The sequence below is a fragment of the Pezoporus flaviventris genome, unplaced genomic scaffold (assembly GCF_033815535.1).
Source record: "Pezoporus flaviventris isolate CSIRO_AGI_PZ_B2104156 unplaced genomic scaffold, CSIRO_AGI_Pfla_v1 ptg000001l, whole genome shotgun sequence".
In the NCBI taxonomy this organism is placed as follows: domain Eukaryota; kingdom Metazoa; phylum Chordata; class Aves; order Psittaciformes; family Psittacidae; genus Pezoporus; species Pezoporus flaviventris.
This window is the reverse complement of record NW_026892549.1, coordinates 58,287,584-58,313,228: the sequence shown is the minus strand read 5'-3', so window position 1 is coordinate 58,313,228 and position 25,645 is coordinate 58,287,584. Positions and strand designations below refer to the sequence as shown.

The 25,645-nt window shown below is 46.6% G+C and overlaps 1 protein-coding gene and 1 long non-coding RNA gene across 2 annotated transcripts in view; one reads left to right on the top strand and one right to left on the bottom strand.

Annotated features, from left to right (window-relative positions):
* The window catches only part of LOC133268607 (uncharacterized), a 53,784-nt gene extending 29,394 nt beyond the window's left edge, over positions 1 to 24,390 (bottom strand). The window contains exon 1 of the long non-coding RNA XR_009743118.1: positions 24,300 to 24,390. This is a non-coding gene — a long non-coding RNA (uncharacterized LOC133268607). The remainder of the gene's footprint in view (positions 1 to 24,299) is intronic.
* TWIST2 (twist family bHLH transcription factor 2) overlaps positions 3,387 to 25,645 on the top strand; it is a 35,341-nt gene continuing 13,082 nt past the window's right edge. Inside the window, exon 1 of the mRNA XM_061451875.1 lies at positions 3,387 to 4,187. Within this exon, the coding sequence (XP_061307859.1) occupies positions 3,668 to 4,150 (483 nt within the window). The 5' untranslated portion in view covers positions 3,387 to 3,667 and the 3' untranslated portion in view covers positions 4,151 to 4,187. The remainder of the gene's footprint in view (positions 4,188 to 25,645) is intronic.

The window sequence follows — 25,645 nt, the reverse complement described above, 5'->3', positions numbered from 1 at the left end:
ACTCAACCCTTCCCCAATTCCTACTGTGGGCAGATGAAAGGAGTGGCAAGAGGCAGAAATCCAAACATTCTCCTCCACAGTGCAGAGGGGCTGAAAGGTGATTTTCTGCCCAAGCTGTGCCAGGGGACAAATGAACAACAGGCTCCCTATGGACAATAAGCACTACCTCCAAAAGCCAGGTCTGTGCTCATTGTTCCCTGCTAACAACGGATTTTAGCAGCATGGTAATGGCAGTGGAAAAGCAGTAGCAGCATCACAGTGGATGTCACATTTAAACAGGGCATTAAAACTTTCACCAGAATGATTTTTCTTATTGCAGTTTATGATTTCATAACCTCTTTCGCACCTTGCTGTGGAAGGATGCACCCACCCCATCCTTTGCCAACGGTACCTTCATACCTCCTGCCTCCCCCACAAACCTCTCAAGGCTCCCTTTTCCTTCAGGAAAGACAGATCACATTTCACCCGGGGCTGCACACACGTAGACCATGCCTTTGGTCTGCTCCAAGGGAAGATATTTGCAGTATTGTCAACACTGTACTCAGCTCTGGCACTAGGTACTGCTAGGGGACTCGGTGGCTGTAAAGAATACACACATACACAGCAGCTCTGGAGCTGATGTTTGCTGGAGTTGGGTTTACGGAGTTCATAATTATGACACAGCCAAGTTTCACTGTAAATTCTCCCAGTGAAGCCTGTCTGATACTGAAAAGCTGTGCACATTCAGAGGTTACATACAGCAACAGTCCCCATAGGGAGAAACCTTGCCTTGCTTTTTTGTGCAAACACTCAGTCTCGTTCACAGAAGCCAGGCAGGGGGCCAGGGCTGTTCATTTAGTTAATACCACTAAGGTGTGTAGAGGAGTGAGGGGCTGCTCTGCCATGGAAGCCTGCTCCTACTCTGCAACGTGCACCCCAGAATGACATGGCCAAAAGCACCCAGAGCTAAGTGAGTGCACCACTAAGTGACCACATCCTCCGCGGCTCCAGCGTGATGCTAAGCTGCACCCATCCGTGGTTGCACTTGTATGGGATAGGCACAGTGGTTATCACAAAGGTAAAATGCCAATGTCAGGTTAGAACTGGGTGTTTTGGGATGCAGCCACGCACTCTGCCACCAAAAACCCTCTGCCTCAAACCCTGGAAGAACTAAGTCCCATCCCATTGAAACACCTCACTGCCTGGGAAATCAAGCCCTGCATTTAGTGGTCATGTTAGGGCAAAAGGAAGAGGCATAATAAGCATTATTAGCATGCACATCAGCAAGGCAGGGGGATATGAGGCAGTAATGAGAAGCTCTGCTTCTCTTGCAAGCTCAGGTCTCCTCCTTTGCTCCTGGTGCTCTCAAACAGCCCAAAACACTGCCCTGCTCCCTCCCCAAGCAGCTTTTTGCAGACATAGATAGCAACTTTGGCAGCATATTCCTGGTGCTCATCCCCACGACGCAACTGCCCTCCCTTATTGCACACATCCTTGCGAATCCACATCAGCTTACCCCCATAAACACGAAAAAGCCAGTGCCATTCAGAAGGATCCTGTTTGCTGGGGAAACAGCACTCTTTACAGCTGGAAAGCAGAGATGCCCCTTTGGTCTTTGGTGATGGCTCCCTTTACTACTCGGAAATGACCTCATGCACTAAGAGGAGGCTTCCAAGTACCTCAAATACAAATCAAATATCCCTGAAGAGGGGTGTTCAGTTCTCCGAGCCACAGCTCCACATCAGCACCACTAAGGACAGCAGTTTATTTCACCTAGAGGACAGGCGAGGGCCTGTTACTCAGGTTTCTCCAGTATAAACCACCATAACCCAGCCAAGGATGGCATCTGCTTCAGGTCCATAGCGCTGGTAGATGCCATCCCACACCCCTGTACTCATGGACCTCCAGGTTGCAGATGCAAAGTAGTCGCCAACCCTTGGTCCCAGCTGCCAGCCCCAATCCCTTCTGGAAGCCAGGCTTTGGGGTAGGAGAGGCACCCGTTCAGAGTTGCCAGGGTCTTAAATTGGATTAAAAGTCTATTTGCAGAACTGCCTCGCTTTCCGACTTCTGTGCTGCACCTGAAAACCTTTCCTTTTGAAAGCAAACACAGGCTCTCCCCAGGGGCTGCCTGGGGAAGTCTTTCCACTATAAACATTACCTACCAGGAGTGGAGTCAGCCCCAGGCGAGCCAAGAATTCCTTCTCCTACCAAGGAACACTTTCCAATCAAACCAGACATTATTTTTTCCATTAATGAGTGTTGATACCTACTGGAAAACTTTGCAAAGAAATCCACTCCAAACGAATGCTTCGGATACAACATCTACATTTTACGAGTTTGCTTTTGCCTTATTTTTATTATTATTGTTTTATTTCATTTTCCTGCTCCCTATTGAAAACATGATCTTTGCCGCTCAGGAATGCATCTGTTCCTGCAATTTGGGCTCTAACTGAAATCAGAGGTCCAAAACCGATTTTGCTTTGTCTTAGCTCCACGGAAGCAAGCAGAGTTTCCCCGCATTTTCCCTTGGTGTGATGGAGAGGAAAAAGCGATCTGCTGTCTTCTGTTTGATGCATCAGAAATCCTGGAGCTGCTACCACGAGTTTTATGTGCTGGGATACCATGATTTCAACAGCAAGATATTCCGGAGGAAAGAACATCCTCCTGCCTATCTACCTCTACTCTTGCTTCCCCAAAATGTACTACGTAGTGTTTGACAGGAGGTGAAAAAAAGCAGGGAGAAAAACAGGCTGTATAGCCATGGTGTACTCTCCATCAGGTTCACTGCCAGCTATTAGCTGCTTTCCCAATGACCTGTATTTGGGGCTCCATGGGGTTAGTCCAGGAGGGTCTTTCCGTGCTCCCCCACAAGTAAGGGAGCTCAAAGCTCCACCCTTCCCACAGCTCATTGTGCCCCAGGGGACTTCTGCCACACTGAGGTCACCCCATGGGTCCCCATCTCTGCAGGGGACCTGGGGTGAGACCTTCTTGAGAAGCAGGGTGCAAGACCCACCCCCCCTCACAGCACCAAGGGTGCAAAATATAGAGCATCCTCTCGGGCATGATGGGGTTTCATAAGCCCTGCACACCCTGATTTGGGCAAGGTACCAGGGCAGCCTGGCTACAGAGATGGAGCCCATGGGCAGAGACGCAGCCTGTAAGTGCTCAGCACCCCAAAACACGCCCTGGCAGAGCCTTCACCCTAAAGGGCTGCCCCAAATCCAGCACCTATGGGGGGAGGGGGGTGGTGGTCTCCGGTTATCTTTTATTCGAGGTGCATTCCCAAGATTTAAGTGTAACATAAAACTGTGAAAGTTTAGCAGGGGAAAAAGCTTTCCTCCCACTGACCTGGCCGGCCAATCAGAAGGGAGCCCTGCACCTCCCTCACTTCTGACAACTATTTAGCAACTGAGCTCAGCTAAAGTTTCCAAAAAGTTGGAATAACTTCCTCTCTCTCCAAGACCTCAAGTTTTTTTGCACAACCCTGGTCCTTGAAATAAGAACCCTTCAAGCAACCTGGAAAACGTTTGGTCAGCACAAAAAAAAAAAAAAAGCAAAACCAAAAAAGCCCTCCTGTTTTTCCAAAGGATCTGTCTCAGGAATTTAAAGCACATTTAAGACACACACACACACACATAACATAAAGGAGGGGGGGAAAGGCTCTTCCCCTCCCCTTCTTGCAGAAAGCATGGAAGAAAGCTCCAGTTCTCCTGTTTCCCCTGTGGATAGCTTGGGGACCAGTGAAGAGGAGCTGGAAAGACAGCCAAAGAGATTTGGCAGGAAGAGAAGATACAGTAAGAAGTCCAGCGAAGATGGCAGCCCTAACCCAGGGAAGAGGGGGAAAAAGTCCAGCCCCAGCTCCCAGTCTTATGAGGAACTGCAGAGCCAGAGGATCCTGGCTAATGTCAGAGAGAGGCAGAGGACTCAGTCGCTCAATGAAGCTTTTGCCGCCTTGAGGAAAATCATCCCCACTTTGCCCTCTGACAAACTCAGTAAAATCCAGACCCTCAAGCTGGCAGCACGGTATATAGACTTCCTCTACCAGGTGCTACAGAGCGACGAGATGGACAGTAAGATGACGAGCTGTAGTTACGTGGCTCACGAGAGGCTGAGTTATGCCTTCTCCGTATGGAGGATGGAAGGAGCGTGGTCCATGTCGGCCTCCCACTAGCCACCGCCTGGGTCAGGCAAGCCCAGCTGCCGAAAGGGTAGGTACTGATTTCTCTTCTCCTGAATGATGCTCCGCGTTCATCATGGGATGGGGTTGCCCGTGGCTCCCTGAGCAGCCCGGCTTTACTGCAGGGATTGGTGGAGAAGTGGCACAACTTGGTAGGGAGTGGGGATGCTGCTGGGCAAGGGATTGGGGGCCACAGACCTGGAGGTGAGATAGACTGTGCTTGGCTCCCTTTTGCTCCCCTGTGCCTGCAATAATTCAAACTACAAGGAACTTCCATTCATGCAAAAATGAGATATACCCCATTTAAAAAAAGAAATAAGAATAGAAATCTGCATGATTCTACTCTGCAGGAATGGGGGACCAGAGAGAGAGCTAGATGATGAGGAATTGGGGGGGGGGGGGGTGTTAAGTGCTGCTGCATGAGATTTGCCAGAAAGCGCTGCTTCGGGGAAGGGTTTTAAGAGAGGAAAAGGCAATCAGTACAACAGGCTGACAGCGGGATCTGAAACAGCTGCCACCCCAGCCCCAAAAACCCCAGTGCCAAGGCAGCAGTCCTGGGGCAGCCGCATCCTCTCCCTGCTGGGGGGTCTGCAGAACGTAAGTGGGGTTCAGTGACAAGTTCAGCCCAGGTTGTGTTTCTTCTAAAAGAAACAGGCAGCAGATGTCGGCTGCAAGCCCAGGCTGTGCCCCTTCCCCCCCCTACACACACAGTAAAAAGCAAACAAAGATAGAAGAAACTTAGCCAAATTTTCCTATTTCTTCAGTTTCCCTTCCCCAAAGTACCAGTAAAGCAAAGGCTGCTGTTAGAGATAGTGTCTTATTTACTCTTAACACTGAACTCTTCCTCATAGTTCTCCGTTAGCAGAAAACTACTTCCTCTTAAGTTGCCTTTGTAATGTTTGGGGAGGGTGGAATAAACAGCAAGAAAGGCAAAGAAAAGACCTTTAATAACACCCTCATCTCAAGCCAATTAAGCTGAGCAGCTCTGTGTTGTGTCAGACAGAGTTTGCATGCGGCTGGTCACTCTGGGGCTTGCTACATAAAGCAGAGTCCATGAATCCATTTCACGAAGCTCCAAGAGAGAAATTTGCAGCCCTCCCATCAAGCCGCGCGTGATGTAAAGTGAATTAATTTCATCATGCAGAGAATCGGCTACTTAAAGGTGAAAATCGAGTTCATCCCAGCCCATTGGCCGGGCTCTTTTAAAGGCGCAAATCCATCTTTGTTTTAGCAGCAATAAACGGCCCATTTAAGTTAAAACCCAACCGTGGGGCAACTGCAGCACCTTGTTTGAAAATAGCCAGAGAGTTTTCAACTGGGACTTACTAATGGTGTAACACAGAAACTTAAAATCCTATTAGAAACCACTTCCAAGTAAACGTTTCACTCGCATCCTTAAACAGTTTGGACTTCAGTGCTGTAATTAAGGTGTCCACACACTGTTCTATGGAAGAAGTAACACCCCGAACGTTAGGCTGTTCACAAATCAGTTACTCTGCCCGTTTCACAAGCTGCCTGTTGTTTAACATTGTTTAATAGGTGATGCTGCTGGTGTGTGTTTTATGGACGTTACATTATGCTGCTACTTTTTGCATGCTGTGCCTTCATTTCAACCGCAAAAGGCCGAAGTCGAGCTGCTCTTTCAAAGGATCATCCCTCCGTTTATAAAACAGGGTGCTTTTTCCCATGCTAATCTGGCTAGAAAAGCTGCAGCAAATAGATTAGAAGCCCCCACCACACAGGCCAAAACCCAGGCTTCTTGTCAAAAACAGATGTAAAATGTCCCAAACACATATTTCTTCAGCAGTTTAGATTGGCTGAATAGTAAAGTGCTGGGGTGGAACAAAGCATTTATTCTGTTGTTTCCCCAAATGATGTGCTTGCCATTAGCCAGTGATGGTTTTAAAACTGTTCTCAAATCTGCAGCCATTCTCTATCACAGTGCTTTATAGCAGCAAAATCTGCTTTATTATTTAAACCATACTTAAAAATCACTGACAAATGAATTACTTATTAGCACCACTCTGATGAGGTAGATTTTAGGTGTCGATGCTCAGGTTGCCCCTGTCCAAAAGCAATTGCAAGCAACATTTTGCACAGCATGGAAAACCATGATGTCGAGTCAAATCCCGACGTGTTTTTCACTTCACTTTTTCACCAATTCAGCGTGAACCGGTATTCAGCCTCCTTGCCATAACCTGACATCGAGCCCTGTGGCTAGAGGTGGCTCTTTGCTTTGTGTTTGAGTGTCTTAGAGAAGAAACTTGCCCCTGCACTTCTCCTTTCTTGTGCCTGTGTGTGCATGCACACGCGTGCGGTTGAACTGTTGAAAACGCTGTTGACAAACGGCCTGGTGTGGTGCGGTGTCAAATTCTATCGTTTATGGCAACAAAAATCACATCTGCCAGCAAAGAAAAACTAAAGATACATCAAGATCCTCAAGAAACCCTTTAAAAGGGGCAAATATAGCTGCATGGCACAACACGGACTTACAGATGGGTCTGTTCCGGCCAGAGGAGTTTTTATGCATAGTGGGAGCTGCCTGTATAATCTTGGTGATTAATATATATATATAATATATATATATATATAATCTCTTAAGAAATAACCATTTGAATTTGGGATCAGCTCCTGCCTTTCCTAGGAAGTAGCCAGCACTGCAAAGATTGGGTGAGCAAAAAGAGGTGAACACCGTTCAGACTGGATCGCTGCAGCCGCCCTCCCTTTCTGGGGAGAGATAAAGCAGGAAAGTTTTTCTCCTTGCAGGAACAGTCATAACCCTTCACCTGCAACAAAATCAGAGCAGGTTTTGGTCTAAAAATCAGAGCCTTGGGAATTGGTGAAATGCCACCTGGCTTCTCCAAATGCCAGCAGGTCACTGCTGTTCGTTCCTCTGGCCATGAGAGGTTTTCCTGTTCTGGTCCATGCAATTACAGACAACTTACTCCAGTAGTTTCAAGACGAACAAGCAGAGCTTTGTACTTCAATGAGTTCAATAGGGTGTTTCAGCTGGGTACAAGCTGAGCCTTCCTCCCCAAAATCTTCATATCCTCATCACCAGCACCTGTGCCCCTTCCCTTTGCAGCCACCTTTCTCTTTTTCCTTCAAAACACTCAAGATACTCGTGATTTTGGGATTTCACAGTCTAGAGTAAAGAAAGTATTGCCTGTTTTTCTATTTAGTAGGAAAAATCCTGTCCAACAGCGATGCCAGAACCGAAGTGTAAAAGACAATACAGCCCTAAACCCCGTGCTAGTAAAACCAGCCTGCCAGCAACCCACTTCCCACTCTCTGCAATATAGCTTGGGATGAGTTCTTTGCCTCCCTTGGGCTGGCAGTGGCACTAATAACACCTTTCTGATCTTTTTTTTTGTGCTGGGGAAGCCTCATAAAACGTGTACATTTGATACACAGCCCTTTACCATTGCCTTTCCAGGGCTGTCTCCAGTATAAAACACTATCATCTTATTTCACTTTGTCCTTCAAGCAGCAGACGTTATCTTTGCTGGCCCTGAGAACAACCTAATTCTATGGTATATGAAAGCAGTGCAGTTAACTGAGGGTGTTATGACACTGAAACTAAGCCCTTTTTGTCCCCAAAGCCCTATTTTTTTCATACGCATCCTTAGAAAAATGTAAATATGTTTCCTTGACAGGAAGGATTGTAAAGTTTGGTATTTACATTAATAGGCTTGTAGCAGAGGTGGTGGTGGGGGTAATCTTAGTGCATTTAAAAGCACAGGAAAAATGCGGTTTTGGATCTTCTGTTTACTTTTGTGTCTTTTCTTGGGAAAGAATAAATCTGTTCCACAGCAGACACCAAATATATTGCAGTCAGCCAGAAAACACTCGGGCTCGGGGACCTTTGAAAGAGAGGGTGTAAGGAAAATGCGCCGGAGAAAGAGACATGCAAAAGACAAATCTGCCATGCGTTAGATGAATAGAAACTAATTACCGATTATAAAGAGTTAGAGATACACATGGTGGAGAGAAAACGTGGGATCAGAACCGAAGGACCGCTTGGAAGAGAGGCAAAAGCATGTTACTACTTAATCTGCCAGCGTCAGGCTTGCGGTAAAAGCACTATCGGGAGAGATGTGCGTTGAAGGGTCATTAGGGGAACAATCAGGGCATACATTTCAGCTAAGTACACCTAATTTGTCTCCAAATTAGTCATCCTCACACCAGTCATCTGAGCAGAGCAGCTCTAATTTTAAGAGCGCACAAAGCATCCTCTAAAAGGGGAAGACTGCAGTGCTTCTCCTTCACAACCTCCCTTCACATTCCTTCCTTCGGTGCTTTTTGAGACATATTTCATAGAGTTATATGTAGCAGTGATAAATGAGCCTTGGAGATCACAGCAGCCTCTTACAGAGCTGGGACAGATCCTGTAACCACTGCTGAAATCTCTTTTGGGGACATTTCTTGTCACTCTTTCCCCCCAGCAATATAATTATTTTTATAGCTGTAGCTCTGAGAATCATTTCCATGTGGTTCAACATGACTTTGAAATCTCCAAGCCTGAATTTATGTCTCACTGTAGAGCCATAGGAACAGTTTGATGAGGCCACGAACATGTAAGGGAATGCCACCACAACCCAGAGCGCAGAGCGAGCTTGACATGGAATTACAGGTGACAGTTGGGGAAAGCACATGATTTTTGGTAGTTTCTCCCCCGTTCCCAGGCTTCACAGATTAGGAAAGGGGAAAAAATAGCTGGTAAAATACAGTGCTGTGCCATGAAACACCTTCTGATCCAGATCCTCCGCTGGCCCTAAGGAATCTTGCTGCTCCTTGCTAGCTGACGATCCCATCAGACCTCTCAGTGGCTTGCTATAAGTGACTTTGAGCGAGCTACACACCATCGTTTCTGATTTGCTTCTAAGGCAAATTTGGAAGAGAGAAAAACCAAGGAGCCCTCCAGCTGGATACAAACAGCCTCGTGCTAATTAATAATTAGTTCTATTTATTTAGTGCTAATTAATAATTAAGAATGAAAACAGTAGGAATATTTGCCAGGCAAAAATAGAAACAAAGCTCTGGGCACCCCAGCACTTTATTAGATTTGTAGCTGTAGATGACCACTCAGCAACAACAACTAATCATACACAAACAACAAATTAACTCAGCCAGCCAATAAATCAAAGTAAGGCAGCCCCTTCCCTCATACCCGTCTCTTTAACCGCTTCCACACCAGACCTGGATGAAGGCAGCCAGTTCACGCAGCCCATTCTGGGGCACAGCAACTGTCCCATCAGGGCTAGCTTTAGCAATGCCATTGTCCTTCTCTCAGGAAGGGGAACCAGTTAAGCAGCCATGAGGGTCTTCTCCAGCAAGCATCCCCTCAGCTGGGCTTTCTGTTAGGCTCTGCTCAACTTCTACATGCACGTCGATAGCTATGCAGGGTGGGGATTTGGGCTCTGGGTAGCTCTTTGGGATTTACTTCTGTATTAAGGCAGGGCTTTCTTTGGAGGGGTGCATGTGTGACTGGTAAAAGAGAGGATCTCCCTTTAAATGTTTTCCACTGTTCATCACCATTACAGTGCAAGGCTTTCAGTGTTTAGCAGCAAGGAGGGTTTTCCCTTGGGACGGGTCAAAAAGAGGAAGAATCAGCATATCTCCTCTGAAAACGAGCCGATACGTTGCAGGAACATGGAGACAGGAAGGCTTTGCTGGAGAAAGGTGCAAACAGGACAGCAGAAGCTTTTGGTAACACTCTCAAAGTGCTAAATAAGCAACAATTAAACACTACTGCTAACAGAGGGTTTCAAAGATGCCGTTAGTTCCCTGATCTCTCCAGCCAGTCCTCACGGAGGTCTGCGCCCTTTGGATGGAAGAGGCGTTTTGGTCTAATTCTCTGAACTGAGCCCAGGAAAGAGCCAGCAGCGGGCGTTTGTCAGCCTAGGATGGCGTCTCCCTGGGAAGGCGACAGCCAGGCACCCCCAGACCTCTCTCAGGGGCTTTGTTTGTGAGCTTTCACATGATTCCCAACTCTATTTTGGCTTCTGCATTGTGGCAAAGGATGGAAGCTCAGCAGATGCAGTCCACACAACTTGCAGAAGCAATCAGGCATCAAAAAGATAATAACCTTCATGCCCTGCATCGTATGGTGAAGCTGCAAGTGAGCTGTAGTCTCTCTTACTCCCATCTTCTCCCCATCATTTGCTTGGAAAACAGAAAAAGGGGGGCTGGGAGGAAGAGACAGATGTCTACTGGTTCAGCTTGATATATATTTACTGGAAGAGGTCCAGTAAACCTGTACTAGCTTTAATTGAATTCCTAATAAGATAGTTTTGCCTTTCTCAACCGCTGCCCCCCAAAAAAAACTTTACCATTTCCTTAAGAGATATTAGACCTGCCAAATGCATGCTTTAAAATGTATGAATTAGGTTTCAGCTGAATTTAGCCACCAAAAATCCTCATGCCGTGATTTATCTGATTACACCTTCAGTTTAAACTGCTCGGGCCTCCTTTAAAAACCATATGTTTGTGCTTCAATGTAAATAAACCTAATTGCTCAGCTAAGAGAGATGTGGGGGATCATGGCTGCACTGAGGCTTTTGCTAAGAAATCAGGTGATCCAGCTTGGAATATTCGGCAGAGTTGGGATGGTGCCAGGGAGAGGTTTTCGGGCAGAAAGCTGCATTTTGCATGGCTGGGGTGCTTGGGTTTCCCAACACCAACCTCCTGAATAGAATTAATCTGCCAGCGGGACCTCACAAGCCACAAACACACACATTTAAGAAGTGACCCTCACAGCACATTTTGTGCGCGCCATGATGAAATCTCACTGTGGAATATGGCTTGATAGGAGAAATTCCCCGCCCCAGGAAGCTCAGAAAATCATGGGGTTGTTAAAGAAATATAACAAAAAGTAAGGCAAAAGGACATATGCTTGAAGATCTTAAAGGTCTTTTCCAGCCTAATTCATTTTATGCTTGTCAGTGTACAATTTACCATTGGTAACTAAAAAACTGCCCTGTTAAAACAAAAGGACTTTAATCCCTCTGCAGAAAGCTTGACTGGAGAGCACTGCAGCACCCTGATACCCCCTATGCCATCACCCCATAAATGCTGTCAGGAGCATGCTTGCCCTGCAGCACAAAAAACCCACCCTGAATACGCTCAAGACAAAGAAGCAATGAAATGGAGCTTCGTTGTTGAAAGGAAACACCAGTTCCTTGCTGGTCCTGTACATTTCACCCACTGCTCTCTTTTCACCATTCAAATAGCCCCATCCCACTGCAGCTTCTGTGTGCCTCTGCTGGGGGCAACGTAATATATAGTGTTATATATACTATATAACTATGTAACTGTGTATATATATATAACACTATATATATTATATATATAGTGCTGCCCATTGAACAGAAAGCTGTAAGCTCCCTTCTGGGTGTTCAGAGCAAAGACTCCATGGGAAAGCCACCCTGCAGGCTGAGTTGTACTTGTAGCATGGCTCCAGGAGGAACCCCAGTATCTGTGAGTGCTTGGCAATGCCACCCACCCCAAGCACAGGGGCAGAGTGAGGTGTCACCCTCCCCAGGACCATGTTGGTGGATGTGAGCAATACACACTCATAGCATCACCCCCAGGAGAAAAGCATCTGGGGCACCATCAAGTGGTTAAATCAAATGAGTTAGGATGGGAAAAATGGCTCTGGGGTGCCCAGCACCACCTCCATGCTACACACACCAGCTGGCATCCCATAGGCATCTTTAGCCAATTCTTGTGAGCTTAAGCCTTTCTTTCCCCAAATGCACAAGGCTGTGGCACACCAGACATCAGCGGATGCCACAGCATGGGGTAGGTAGCAGGAATTGAGCCTATGCAAGAGCATCCATGTGGAACCATGAAGATTTTGGTTATGGCAGTGACTCTAGGAGTGCCAGGGAATCACCACCATGGAAACTTCCCAGTGAAATACCAGGGCATAAAACTACACTATAAAAGATGGCCAGATGGGATAATATTGTCTTAAAAATATAAAACTATGTGCACAAAATTAATGCGTATTTTTACACATTAGATGATTATTCTGCATCTGTAAAAGACATTTATTACATTGTCTGATGAGCTCAGGAAACTTACAGTGTCACCGAGTCCTTTTCGCTGCCTGTAATTGCAAGCACAATCCTTCAGGCATGACCCTGCAAAGATCTCTTTCCACTTAGTGGGGTTTTATGTGCGGGACAAGGAGATATTTTGCAAGATATTTTTCATCCTTTGCCATGAGAAGAGCTGTTGAATAGATTCCTGTTGTTACCAGCACTAAATAATCTCTTTTATACTTGGTCTCTGACACGTTTGTTGTTGGAGTGGAGCTGGAGCATGACTGAGCTTCAGCTTTCTCACCACCTTCCCCATAGAGAAGTGGTGAATTTGCACTTAGGTTTCAGTGCAGGGAGGTGGTTTGGAGCACTGAGTTTTGAACTGTTCAAGGCACAGTCTGTGCCTTAAAAAGCAAGGGGGATCAGAACATCCCTTTCCAATGATCCCTTGGAAGCTTTGAAGCTGCAATCCATATTTCTTGGGATAAGTCAATGCGTGCAAAGGAGTAACTCAACACCGGTTTATAGGTTCTTGCCAGGGAAATTAGTGGTAGAGAGAACACAAAAAGGCTCCATCACCCCCAGAAAAGTACCTACAGGTACCCTAGGGCCAATGCAATGTGCTCAGAGTGCTGGGGATATAGGGTAGGATTTTCAAGCTGTGAATCAGGAGTTCAAAACACTGATTTTCAATGGGACTGAGTTGACCTGAGGATTTTACTCATAAGCACTGTTATTTTGTAAACCTGGCAACATTTCCCCTCTCAATGGGTTGCAAAAGGTGGTTTAAAGTGGTTGAGTAGCCTAAGGGAAATGGACATGGCTTTGGAAGTTGTAGCTGTTTCCTAGTTCTGAATTATGTCAGAATAAGAGGCTTTAAAAGCAAGAGGGCTCAAATGCATTTCCCTTTTCTGATATTGGTTTCTTGACATCATATCATTACTGGCTCATTTTCTGCTGCAATTAGAAAGGTTTCCATGTGCACCACAGCACCTAAGGAGGTACACGTACAAGTCCCAAGTACATTTATTAGAAATGCCTACTCATCCCTGCTCCTACAGAAAATAAACCTCCCGTTTAGAGCATGTTCAGCACTATTTCTTAGTGCCATAATTCCACCAGCCATGCAAATCAGTTGCAATGTCTTTGCTCCCCAGTGCTATTGTTTCTTAATCTTCCATTTAAATGCTACTACACAGGTAGCTACATCCATCTTACAGAGCTCTAGCAACATTTTGCACTATTTTAAAACACAAAACTTCTATCTAGATAGGAATTCCATAGGCTGCCACCTTGAATTACTCATTCACTGCATTGTTCAGGCTGCCTTTCAGCTCTGTTTCAGGCACATCTTTAAAATGAGCCCAATATGTTCCAAAACAAGGGGCTTTTGTGTCATTTCTGCCATGTCACACCAGTAGACCCAGCCTGACAAAGAAATCTGGAGTACCCCAAGGGGAGAAAATCTCAATTATAACACAAATATGCAGTTTGTCAATGCAAGCTACAACACCCTATGTCAGGCTCCCCAGTACAAACCCACCTTGACACTGCATCTTAGAGATCATCCAAACCCATCTTAACACTGCATCTTAAAGAGATCATCCAAACCACTCTCTCCCTGTGCAAAGGGTTCTTGCCCATGCTGCTGGCATCACTGATTTGTCCCTTTGGGGCTGGCAGGAGCCCCTAGTGAAGGCAAGCTATGGGGACCACACAGCAGTGCAGTGCTGGCACAAGGCTGGAACTAGATGATCTTTGAGGTCCCTGCCAACCAAAACTGTTCTGTCATTCATTCTGGGGATGTGGTGGTGTCAGTCACCCCCTGGACCTAGGCATGGTTCTTTCTAATGGGACAAGGCCAGCACAGCCCAAATGCGCTTTGGGACAACACTGCCATGGTGGATGCAAAGAGCGAGAGAGGAGGAGAGGGAAACTTCCAGGATCTCTTGCAGGAAGCTCAGGTTGGGATTCAACATCTAAAGCTTTGCAGGAGATTTGGTTACTGGGATTATGTGGGGAAATGGATGTTGCTGCATTGTGCTTTATAGATGGCAACCACAACTGGTGAGGCAGCTGTGGAACAGTCAGGGAACTGACTCAGGAAAGTTGTTGGCCCACTTGTACAACATGCATCTTGGGGGGCTTTGGTCCCCAGACAAGCTCACTGCTTCCAGCTGGTTCCCTTCCTGCAGGTATGGATGTGAGCTGGCCGTAGAATGGGGGTGCCCACCCGAGGAAAGGCAAACCAGACCTGAACACAGCCCTTGGCAGACACTGCAGGGACCCCAGCCATTAAAACCCTGGTCATTCCCCCCTACTCCAGCAGGACAGGAGCCCTCAAATCTGGGCTCTCCACTTCCCTAACTGCGACCATCGCAGCACCACACAGGGATGCAGCACCATCCAGCTTTAACCCAGTAGGAGGCATCAGATGGGGCCGAGAGGCAGATGAGGCTATTCTTCCCATTTTCATTTTCTTAGGAAACTATGAAAGAAAAGGAAAAAGAAACAACAAAACCCCAGCATTTGGCAGCAGACAGAGGGTGGGGATCACTGCCAAGGCCTGGACAGCTGTACCTTCTTCACTAGCAAGTTGTGTGATCAGCAAGGGCCGTGCTGAAAGCCAAGAGGAGTTACCATAGCTGCCACATTGCATTTGGCTGATCCTCCCTCTGGGAGACACCTTAAAGAAACAAACCCACCCTAACAGCTACGCCAGCACTCGCACTCCACTGTGCATCAGAGGAAAACTATGGGTGACCTCTCAGGGTTTGTGTTCCCCCCCCCCCCCCCTTCCCTATCTTCAGATCCAAGCTAAGGGAACAGGGGAGAAGGAGAGTAGTTCCTACAAATGTTTTCTCATTTTCTGCAGCCTCGTGTTCCCAGCAGTGCTCCTGTGGCTGGACCTTCCCAGCGGCTTGGAATAACCCAGGAAATGATGCAAAAGCCCTGGTGGGTCCCATCCACACTGAGTTCTGCAGCCAGGAAAACCCACTCCATCCCATGTCCTTGCACTGCAAATCTAGAAGCTTTTTGCCTGGTGGGATCTTAAAACAGAAGGGAAGGGTTATATCAGGAGGAAGGAGAGAGTTGTGATGTGCAGAGAAGCTTTAAGGAGCACTGATAGGCCATGCCTGGCTCACAGCAGATACACACCAAGAGCATTGCTGTAAGCAATAGCTGAGGGAAGCCTCCCTTCTGCTCCCAGCAGAGCAGGTAAGGTAATGAAAAGCTCTTAGATTTCTTTTAAAACAGAAATTGCTCTTCCTTTTCTTTAGGAGAAAAGCAAGAGACCCATTTCTAGGTGTTATCCCTGCTCTAAGACAACAGCCAAGCACTCCCCAGGCTTCAAGGTTTGTGTTAAACTCAGTGAAACAAATGTTCTGACCTCCAAAAGCTTTCTTTCACAAAGCCTGCCACATGTATCCCTGTTTCCACAATAAAGCTCCTTACAAACATGTTAAAAACCATCGTAAGGATGGTTTTTCCTTGGAAACATCTCCAAAAGAGTCTTCCAAGGAACTGTACTTGCTCCAAGGCCATGCTGAGCTCTCCCTATCCTACCAGCCCCATAATTAGCAGCTTCCGAAGCTCAAAGAGATTTCTTGGATGATAAACGTGGAAAGTCACAGGAACACAGCACAGCTTGCTCCTGGGCTCTTGCTGACTCAGCATCTGCTGGCACTAGAGGGCAGGATACACTTTATTAGAGAGTAGGATGCACATTATTAGAGAGTAAGGAGTGTTTGAGGTTGCATTGAAGGGGCACGTGTGTCTAAGAAGGAGCATGCAGCCTGTCTAGGAGTAGCCAGAAGCTGCCTCACTGCACAAAGCAAGGACCACCCTTGCACTGAGCATATCCCACAGCAGTGATTATCAGGGCAAGAGCCTCCCACGCTAAGTAAGAATCAGAATCCCAAACGGCATCAGAGGCACTTCCACCACCTTGTAGACACAGCTGCCTGCTGCTTTACCAGCCATATGATTCAGGGTGAAGTGTTTGACCTTGCAAGGGGGATGCTCTGAGCAGTATTCACTGGCAGTTTCTGATCAGAAGCTGTCTGTAATTGCAAGCTCCATGCTTCAGGCACGACCCTGCGAAGATCTCTTCCCTTTTAGTGGGGTTTTATGCACTGATTTCTGATCAAAACCATTTGGCAGATACATGCAGCAGGCACAGACAAGTTACACTGCAAGTGCTGTTGCTCAGATTCATAGAAACAACCTTTTTCCACACACAGTCAGCTGATGCTCAGGGAGTTGTCAACATATTCTTTCTATATAGAAAGACTTTTTTTCTTCATCTCATTACTTTGGTGTGTTTTCCTATGTGTATGATGAAATCTGTACTGTCCTCATCTTAATAGGAGATTTTAGACTAGCTCCAATCAAAGCAAGCCCAGGTTCTCTCAATTCCTTTATCAACAGCCACTTGAAGGACAACCAAAATTGCACAAGAGTACTCCAAGCAAATTATGCAGTGCAGTCCTTTCATTAGTGAAAACCCCATAGAACTGGCAGGCTTCAAGAGCAAAGTAATTCACGGTCTAAACACAAGAAGAGCTTCCCCCAGGCCTCCCAGACCTCCTTGTAGGGAGGCCCTAACCCTGCAACCACAGCATGCCACCCTGCAGCATGGTATTCATCACTGCAGAAAGCATTGTGGGCTGACAGCCAGAAGCAGCAGGTTGCACCCTGAATAAGTAATGTTTTTTGACATCACAACTTGTAATGTACAAAAGCAACTAAATAGATGAGGGTGGACCAGTGTATCAAACCGCAGCCCAGATGCAGCCCAATCCTAGCAGCAGGCACAGGATGCAATAAGCATCACCCCAGCTGCTGGTACTTACAGGTCTGCCAGAAAGCATTGACCCTTCACTGAGGGACTGAACTCCTTTAAAATGGAAGGATTGGGGTGCACACTAACAAACTGAGCTGCTGTGCCCACAGGTCTTGCACTGCAGCACAGGGCTAAACCCAGCTGAGATGTCCCAACAAAGCAGAAGGTGTCCCTGCCCATGGCAGCGGGTTGGAACTGGATGAGCTTTTGGGTCCCTTCCAAACCAAACCAGGCTGGGTTGCTATGATTTCTAGTAGAAGCAATGTGGGGTTTTGATTGCAGTTTGGGAGTGGAGATTTCACCCTTGCTTTGCTGCTGGACTAAAACAGGAGGTCTGTAATCACACATTTGGCTGCTAGCAAATAGGGTGTTTTGCAGGACAACACATTGAGAGCCTCTAGACAGATGATGGCTGATGAAGGAGCTCCCACACTTGCTCTCATCTGCTCTGTTCATCTCCAGCCCATTTTGCACTGCTGCTTTTGGTGGGGACAAGGCACGGCTTGTACCCATAGCCCACACTAAGAACACTCACCTCCACTGTGCTTTACACCCAACTTGTCCATACCATCTTGGTTGATGGATGGTGCCTCAGTTTCCCCCATAAGAGTTAATACAAATACTTGTCCTTTGAATGCCTGTTGCCTGTCTGCCTTGTAACCTCTCCACAAGACAGAACAGAGCATGTAAAGAAGGGATCCACATGGCAACCAGATTGTTTTTTCCCTGCCTAGCCAGCCCATCTTCCCTGCTGTCACAGCAGAGAACATCCTCTCTGTACCCTGTATTTTTAGGTGCTTTTGGAAGCAGTTTTCTCCGTCTGGCCTGCAAAATGGAAACTGGCTCTGCACTGAGGCCAGGCTGAGTAGCCCATCTACAGCAATTCATATTCATTTCACAGCTTCTCATTTCAGCAATCTAAATTGCAGATGTGCACTTCAGATCGGGAGAGAGACAAGAACGGAAGGAAAAAGGTTAAACAGCTCTGAGTCACTCCAATACATGACCCACTGTTGATTTAGAAACCTACCTCAGCAGTAAATGCAGAATAAAGCCCTCCAAACTGTTTAACCTCTTGTATTCTGGCCAGCAAAAGAAATCAATGAGAACAAAACATCCCCCCAGAGGCAGAAAAGCAGCAGATCGGGAAAAACCCTGCATTGGAAGTGGTACCAAGAGAAGAGTGACCCAAAACAAGTGACCTAAAGAGAGGGGAAACAAATAAGGAGGGAAAATAGGGCAGCAGACATGAAAGGCAAAGAGGCAGGAAAAGGCATTAGCAAAGCAGATAAGGCAGCAACAAGCAGAAGGAGAAAGAAAATACAGGTCAAACCTTGCTCTTGCTAAAGCTGATAGCAAGACTCTGGTACAAAATGCCCCCACTTTGTGCAGGAGAATGGTTTGCACCCAGTTGTTCCTCGGGAGCTGCATGGACTGAACACTTCCATCATAATCCCAAATTATTTATCCATGGGTGGGTTGGTTGCTCCTTTTGGTTTTTTTTTTTTTTGGGGGGGGGGGGGGGTGGGGGTGCAGGGGAGAGGAAGAAACACCAGGCTGAAGGCAAAGGACATCTCAGCTGCATAACTGCAAAGAGGCATCACATGCAGGTAGACATTCATGGGAGAATTAGCTTTACCACAGTCTTACTATGGAGAGTCTGAATGCACCAGTGCTGAGGAAGCTCTGCAGAGGGCTGGCAACTTAAGACACAGAGCAGGCTGTGCATGGAGGTGTCCTTATCTCAGCCTTGGAAAACCCTGTGAACATTTGAAGGCAGCTGAAGCACACAAAGCCCCAGTGATCTCTTGTAGAATCATTTTCTGCCTTCAAAGCTCATGGTGTAGCAGCGGAAGGAGAGCTTTCCCTGGGATTTGAGGCACTGAGTGGGAGTTGAGAGAAAGGCCAGCATCTGCTGATCTCAGGGTACCACCAGGAGAATACTGCACAAGGATCTCAAGGAGTTCACTTGGGCCAGAGCCATCCCATGGTCTCCAGTTAAAGCAGAACTGCTATAAAGCCATGCAAAGTGACTAGGGGAGCCAAGGGGGTTTGAGAGTCCCAACAGTTGCAGTGATTAAAAGGGAAACTGATGAGCAAACATTTACAGCATAAATCAGGCTTCCCTTAAACATCCAGGCATGCTTTAAATCAGCAGTGCTGTGGTTCACAAACCACCAGAGGTTTTTATGGAGACGGTGATGCATTAAAGAGAGTCACCACTATGGTCAGCACACAGTCGGCTGTCAGAGACAACTGCCTGCATAGTCCTGATGGATAATTCAGTCCCAAACATCTCTTGGGCTGATTTTCTCCCCTAACTTCTTAGATCAGGGATGCAACCTTCCATTTGTACAGCAGTGATAAAAGCTGTTGAACGCAAGCCTGAATTGCTTTAAGTCACAGGTAGCTGTGACTTGTTAAAGCCCTCCTGTGTTCCTGCAGCTTTGAACAGCCTGTGCCCCTGACTCCTCTCCATTCCAAAGCAGTTGCCTGCCCCCCCCCTCCATCAGACATTAACTGAGATAAAGCTTCAGAAACCATTCTTCAAGCTGGTTTTGCTAGTTTTAAACTCTTCAAAGAACATGTGTTCAAGCTTTTCAACCTAAAGTCTGCAGACCAAAAACCTTCCCTGTTAAAAATACTACACCGATTAAATATTACATGTTCTGTTAAATAGTGTGATTAAAAATATTACATGGGACTTATTACAATACACCAATAAAGCAGGGCTAAAGGTCAATATCCCAACATCAGGAAAGGCTTCTGGTGCAGGTCGGCAAGCAGAAAATATCAGGATTTTTGCATTACCAATGTTGAGCCAGCAATGTTCCCAAATTGCGGGCATTTTCAGCTGTGTTTCTGTACATCCATCTATTCCTTTCCCCCCGTTTTGCTGTAGATTCTAACACTGGCATTTGCTTGTTTCCGATACATAAAACTGCAGGATTCTCCTCCAGAGGAGTGGGGTAGGACTCTAGAAAGTTGCACCTTTCCCCAGTGTAACTATAACAGGTGATGCCTGGTGGTAGGAGGGAAGTAGAGGAGATTTAAGCATCAGTTTCCTTCAAATCAGGACAAAACCACATTGATTACGTGGGAGGAGAATTTCATGTTGCTTTTGAAGCCTTCTGTGAGGAGGAGCCTCAAGAAGTGTGGTCAGTGATATCCTAGAGAGCTGCCAGGAGCATGTGTGCTCACACAGGGCTTCCCATCATTTGATGGTACTGAGTTGAGCCAGGCAGACAGGGAGGAGGAAAGTGACAGAGCAAAGCACAAAGGGAGCAAATGGCCTCGGAGACAGGGGAAGAAGCAACAGCAACAGAACAAGCAGCTTAGGATGGGGTTTATCACCAAGGGGAGCTGAGACTGACCAGGCTAAGGCAAGGAGACTGATCACAGCAGCATCTCCTTTGTGGGTTACACAGTGAAGTGCACTGTATCCCATGGATGTTGTGGGCATGATGACCAGTTTGAAGGGGAGAAGTCAGACCTGCCATGGGCACCAAGGGTCAAGAAGAGACAGGCTGGAGGAGCCAGAAAGACACCCAGGAGCCAGCAACACCCTTTTTAAATCTGTAACATACAATACCAACATAAGTAGGGATAAAGCAATGTTCTCATTCATTTAAAGATACAGAGGAAATTCCAGAAGACACAAGCTGTTTCAGTGCAGCTCCTACATGTATTGCTACAGCAATGTGTCCCCAAAAGCTAAGCATCATACCCACAGCCTATGTACATGGGAGAATCTTTGTAGACAAGGAAATAGAGGAGCAGATCCCCCCAGAACACATACAAACCATCAGTTCTTGCAGTCAGAACCTAGCTTGTGTAGCCAGGCACAGCTCCACTGAAAGGAATAAGCTCAGCTCCTTTCATTAATGGCACATAAACAGAAATAGTTTGGACGGCTTAATACTGGAGAAGTCCAAGAGCCCCATCCCTTGCATTTAAGATGATGCCATAGCCAGGGATGAAATCAAGTGAGGTGAAGGAAAAGCAATGCCAACAGCTCTCCTTAGTCTCTGGGGCTGCTGCGATACCCTACACATCAGCTAGCTTTCTTACCCATCCCTGTTAGTTTGGGGGCAACATGCAAACACTTGGAGATAAGTGTAGGTCCTTCCTTCATATACATCAGGATGCTTTTGCAACATGCTCTGCCCTGGTTGTTCCATCCTCTGATGGAGTAACCCAGGAGTGTTTGCCAGAAAGGGACTGAAGGGAGGGAAGAAGAAAGTATCTAACTCCCAAATCATTGTAAGAAATTCATTAGCTATTATTTCAGCTGCGTGACCTCCTGAAGGGACTTTCTGGATAGCCAAATTATGCAGTCAACTAAATATAAATAAGTATGGAAAGGTCAGAGATCACTTTGTTTGTGGGATGTAAGGTTAAGTTTCCTGTAGGGTGCATCCATGTAACTTCCAGCAAACCAGCGTGGCCCAACCACACTGTTGTATCCCCCCAGCCTAAGGATACTTCCCCAGCTGGCAGGCATGGCACAAGCAAATGTGTTCCTTTCACATGGGGAGCGCTGACTTCCAGACTTCCTGCCAGTCCCACAGGGACACAAGCACATTGCATTGCTGCGAGGTTTCCAGCTGCAGTTCAAGTGGGCTGCAGCCTCAGACACATTGCAAGGACCAGGTCCCAGCCAGGCACACTGCTCTGGGTAAGGGCCTTATCCTTCCTTAGCTGCAGCACTTAGGGGAAACTCATGAATTCCTTTCCATTTGCATTTCTTCTGCCGCCTTCAAGGATAAAGCACGTGCCACAAGAACCAGCCAGTCTCCCTGAGCCCTAAAGCTTCATCCCATCCACTCATTTTGGATGTTGATTATATAATTGCTGGTTTTGTGTAGCCTTTAAGCTGCTAAGGAACAGCTGATCCTTAGAAACCTCTTTACCTTTCAAGTGAGAGTCTAGTAAGAAACACAGCTAATCACATTTGCTAGGAACCAAGGATCAGGTGGAAGAGGAGGCTTTCTCCACAAGATGTGGTGTCTAAAACCAGAATCTCTTTGGTGGTCAGTGATATCCCTATGGTTGTGCTCCCTAACAGATGAACACCAACTTTAAAGTATTAGATGGAAGTATATACATCCCCCACAATATTTACTGACACAGCCAAGTGCTGTATTATAGGTGCACACATGAGTAGGGGAAATATGCAGTGTACGTATATATATAGATGAGACATCTGCACCTGAATAAGAATGGCAACGAGAAGCTGCAAGAGAAAACAGCATCTTTAACTTGTAAAAAGCACAGAGGAGTGAAAAGTTTAAGTCCCTACAGGCATCCTCCACACCTACAGTGTATTTAAAGCCTAAATATGGTATCAGAGGTGATCTGTGTATTGCATACAGAAGCATGCACACACTTCTCTAGACAGTTAGAGCAATACTTTCCTATACTCTACCTGCATTCAATTTGATTTCTTACAGAGCCTTTAAATCTTTCAGTCAGTGAGTGTAACATCCAGACTCCTCTTGCTTCACAAACACACAGGCACAGATTGAACCCGGGGAATATGAAACGTGAGGAAACATTTTGCTGTACCACAGCAGCAGCAGTGTATGTATATAAACCTCAGCTGAATAGAGCATAAAAGCTGTTCAGCATCAGTTGCAAACCCAAGTAGACAGATGAGAAGCAGCCTCAGAGCCAAGCCCCTGATTCACAGGAGCACAAGCTTAGTTCAGGTCTACACAGCCTAGGACAGCTTGTGGAATTCAGAGAGGAGCAGCAGGACCAAAATCAAAGCACAGAGCCTTTGTTTTGAACGGATGCAGAGAGCTTTCCTTCCCCCTATCCCCGAAACAAGATTGCATCAGTACCACAGCCACACAGGTTATTTGCTCAGTGGGAACCTAGCAGAGTTCAAGCTCAAAGGTTCAAACAAGTCCAGTTTGCAGCTGGCAAACCTAAACAAGACCAGGCAGCTGGCCTTGAGCTGAGTCACCCACAATAAAGAGGCTGAAAATGTTGACTTAACCCATTCAGCCAATAATCAAAACCAAGCAACCCCTGAAAACTGCAGACAAGAAAACATCTATCTGCCTTTTGCAGAATGAAAACCCACGTAAACCAATTTTCCAGAGCTATTTCCAAGCTTTTGTGTACATGCTGCATACAAATCAACTTCTTGGGAGTCATTTGTTCCTATTCAGCAGAGCAGACTGCACATCCTTAGTGGATGTGTACTGAAGTTAGCTCAGCAGGGCTAACAGCACACATTCAGGCATGTGATTAAATAGATCACTAACTGGACAAGCTAAGGACATGATGACTTTTTTGCTCCTTTAGCACAGAGATTTCATCTCTGCATGTTTCTTCCTCCAGAAGTCTGAACTTGCTGGAGTGAGATTGTTTGTTCCCCTTTGAAAAAGAGCAGCGAGGGAACAATCAACTTTGGTTTACCTCTTGCGAAGCCATAAATTCCAGACGTGTGATGAAAAATGGACACGAGTGCTCTGAAGTGGATAGCTTATTTATAGGAAAGAAACCAAGCAGCAACATAGAAAGCTTAGCAGACAGCAAGCCGAATACACTGTTGTGTCCACTCTGAGGCTGCTGATGCCCATAAAAATGTGTTTTGAAGTTATTAGTTAGTCATTGCAGAGGAAATTAAAACCCTCAGGATATTCATTTATGGGAGTGCAGGCTCTTGGAGCAGAGCAGTGGGTTGGGCAGCTTGCAGCACCATCCAGGCCGGGAGTATGTTGCTAAAGAGGTTGTGAGTAAGATTGTTCCTGCTCCTGCTTCCCATTACTGGCTTGCCCTGCATCACCAACATAGCAGTTTCAGGAAAGGCTGTAAAGCAACCAGCTAACCTCAAGCTGAATTGCAAACAATGATACCTGCCTTAGGAGTTTTGGAAAATGAGTGATTCATGGCTGCTCAGAGTCCAGACAGGGACCAGGGGGTTACTGCCTATCTATCTCCTCAAGAGATCACACTCCTGAGGTAGGATGGTGACATCAGAAACTGCTAAACTAATTAGGTTACTGCTCCCCTTTATCATTATCTTAACTAGGAGCCACTCCAGTAGCCACCACAGCCCAAGGTGCTCAAGCAGAGGTGAAAAGCAACACAGACATTCAAGCATTTATTCAATCACAGACAGCTAAAAGGCTTGAAGAAAAGTAAATAATGCCATGCTGAAGCATACCTTATTCAAACAAAAACCCCAAACCTCTGCATATTACAAAATCCTTTCTAGCAATACAAGTAACCTTACCTCCTACTCCTTGTCCTGCAAAGGTCCCCTGATGCAAAGCTGGTTTGGGCATCCTCAGACAGCAAAGCCAACCTTTGGAAGTAGCTGACAAAGAGATCATAAAACAGTTACGGTTGGAAAGGACCTTAATATCAGTTTCCAACCCCCCTGCCATGGGCAAGGACACCTCACACTAAACCATCTCACCCAAGGCTTTGTCCAGCCTGTTCTTGAACACTGCCAGGGATGGAGCATTCACAACTTCCCTGGGCAACCCATTCCACTGCCTCACCACCCTAACAGGAAAGAACTTCTTCCTTATACCCAATCTAAACTTCCCTGTTAAGTTTGAACCCGTTACCCCTTGTCCTATCACTACAGTCTCTAATGAAGAGTCCCTCCCCAGCATCCCTATAGGCCCCCTTCAGACACTGGAAGCTGCTATGAGGTCTCCACGCAGCCTTTTCTTCTCCAGGCTGAACAGCCCCAACTTTCTCAGCCTGTCTTCATACAGGAGGTGCTCCAGTCCCCTGATCATCCTCGTGGCCTCCTCTGGACTTGTTCCAACAGTTCCATGTCCTTTTTATGTTGAGGACACCAGAACTGCACACAATACTCCAGGTGAGAGCAGAGTAGAGGGGCAGGATCACCTCCTTTGACCTGCTGGTCACACTCCTTTTGATGCAGCCCAGGATACAGTTGGCTTTCTGGGCTGCAAGCACACACTGAAGCTGGCTCATGTTCATTTTCTCATCAACCAACACCCCAAAGTCCTTCTCTCTATGGGAGAGTGAAGAGCAACTTATAAACACCAAGGCAGGAGAGGAAGGAACTCATTAACCTAAAGAACAGCAGCTGGGTGAAAGGATTCAGGTTGAGATCTAGAGGCTGGGCAATGTGGGCAATGTCATCTGCAAGGAAGGCAAAAGCTGTGAAGTTAGTGAGAAGTATTGTACAATGCAGTACTTGTAGTAAAGGCTGGAAAAATGGTCCAGGAGAGGTGCAGGACTGAGGATGGCTCTTGCCAGGCCTGTGTCTGTGTTAATGTAGCTGCCAGACCATTGAAGACAGAATGAGCCTCCAGGCACTAGCAGATCACTAATGCAAAGCAAGCCATGGTCTATCAGCACACTTAGGCAAAGTCGCTGTAGTCATTCCTAGAGGCATGCTGCCAGCATCAGTCATAGAATCCCAGCCTGGTTTGGGTTGGAAGGCACCTTAAAGCTCATCCAGTTCCAATCCCAGCCATGGGCAGGGACACCTTCCACCAGAACGGGTTGCTCCAAGCCCAAAGGCAAATGCAGCCAACTTGTTATGAAGTGGGTTACCTGTACCAAGCTGTGCTCACCCCAGCCCTGCACATCAGC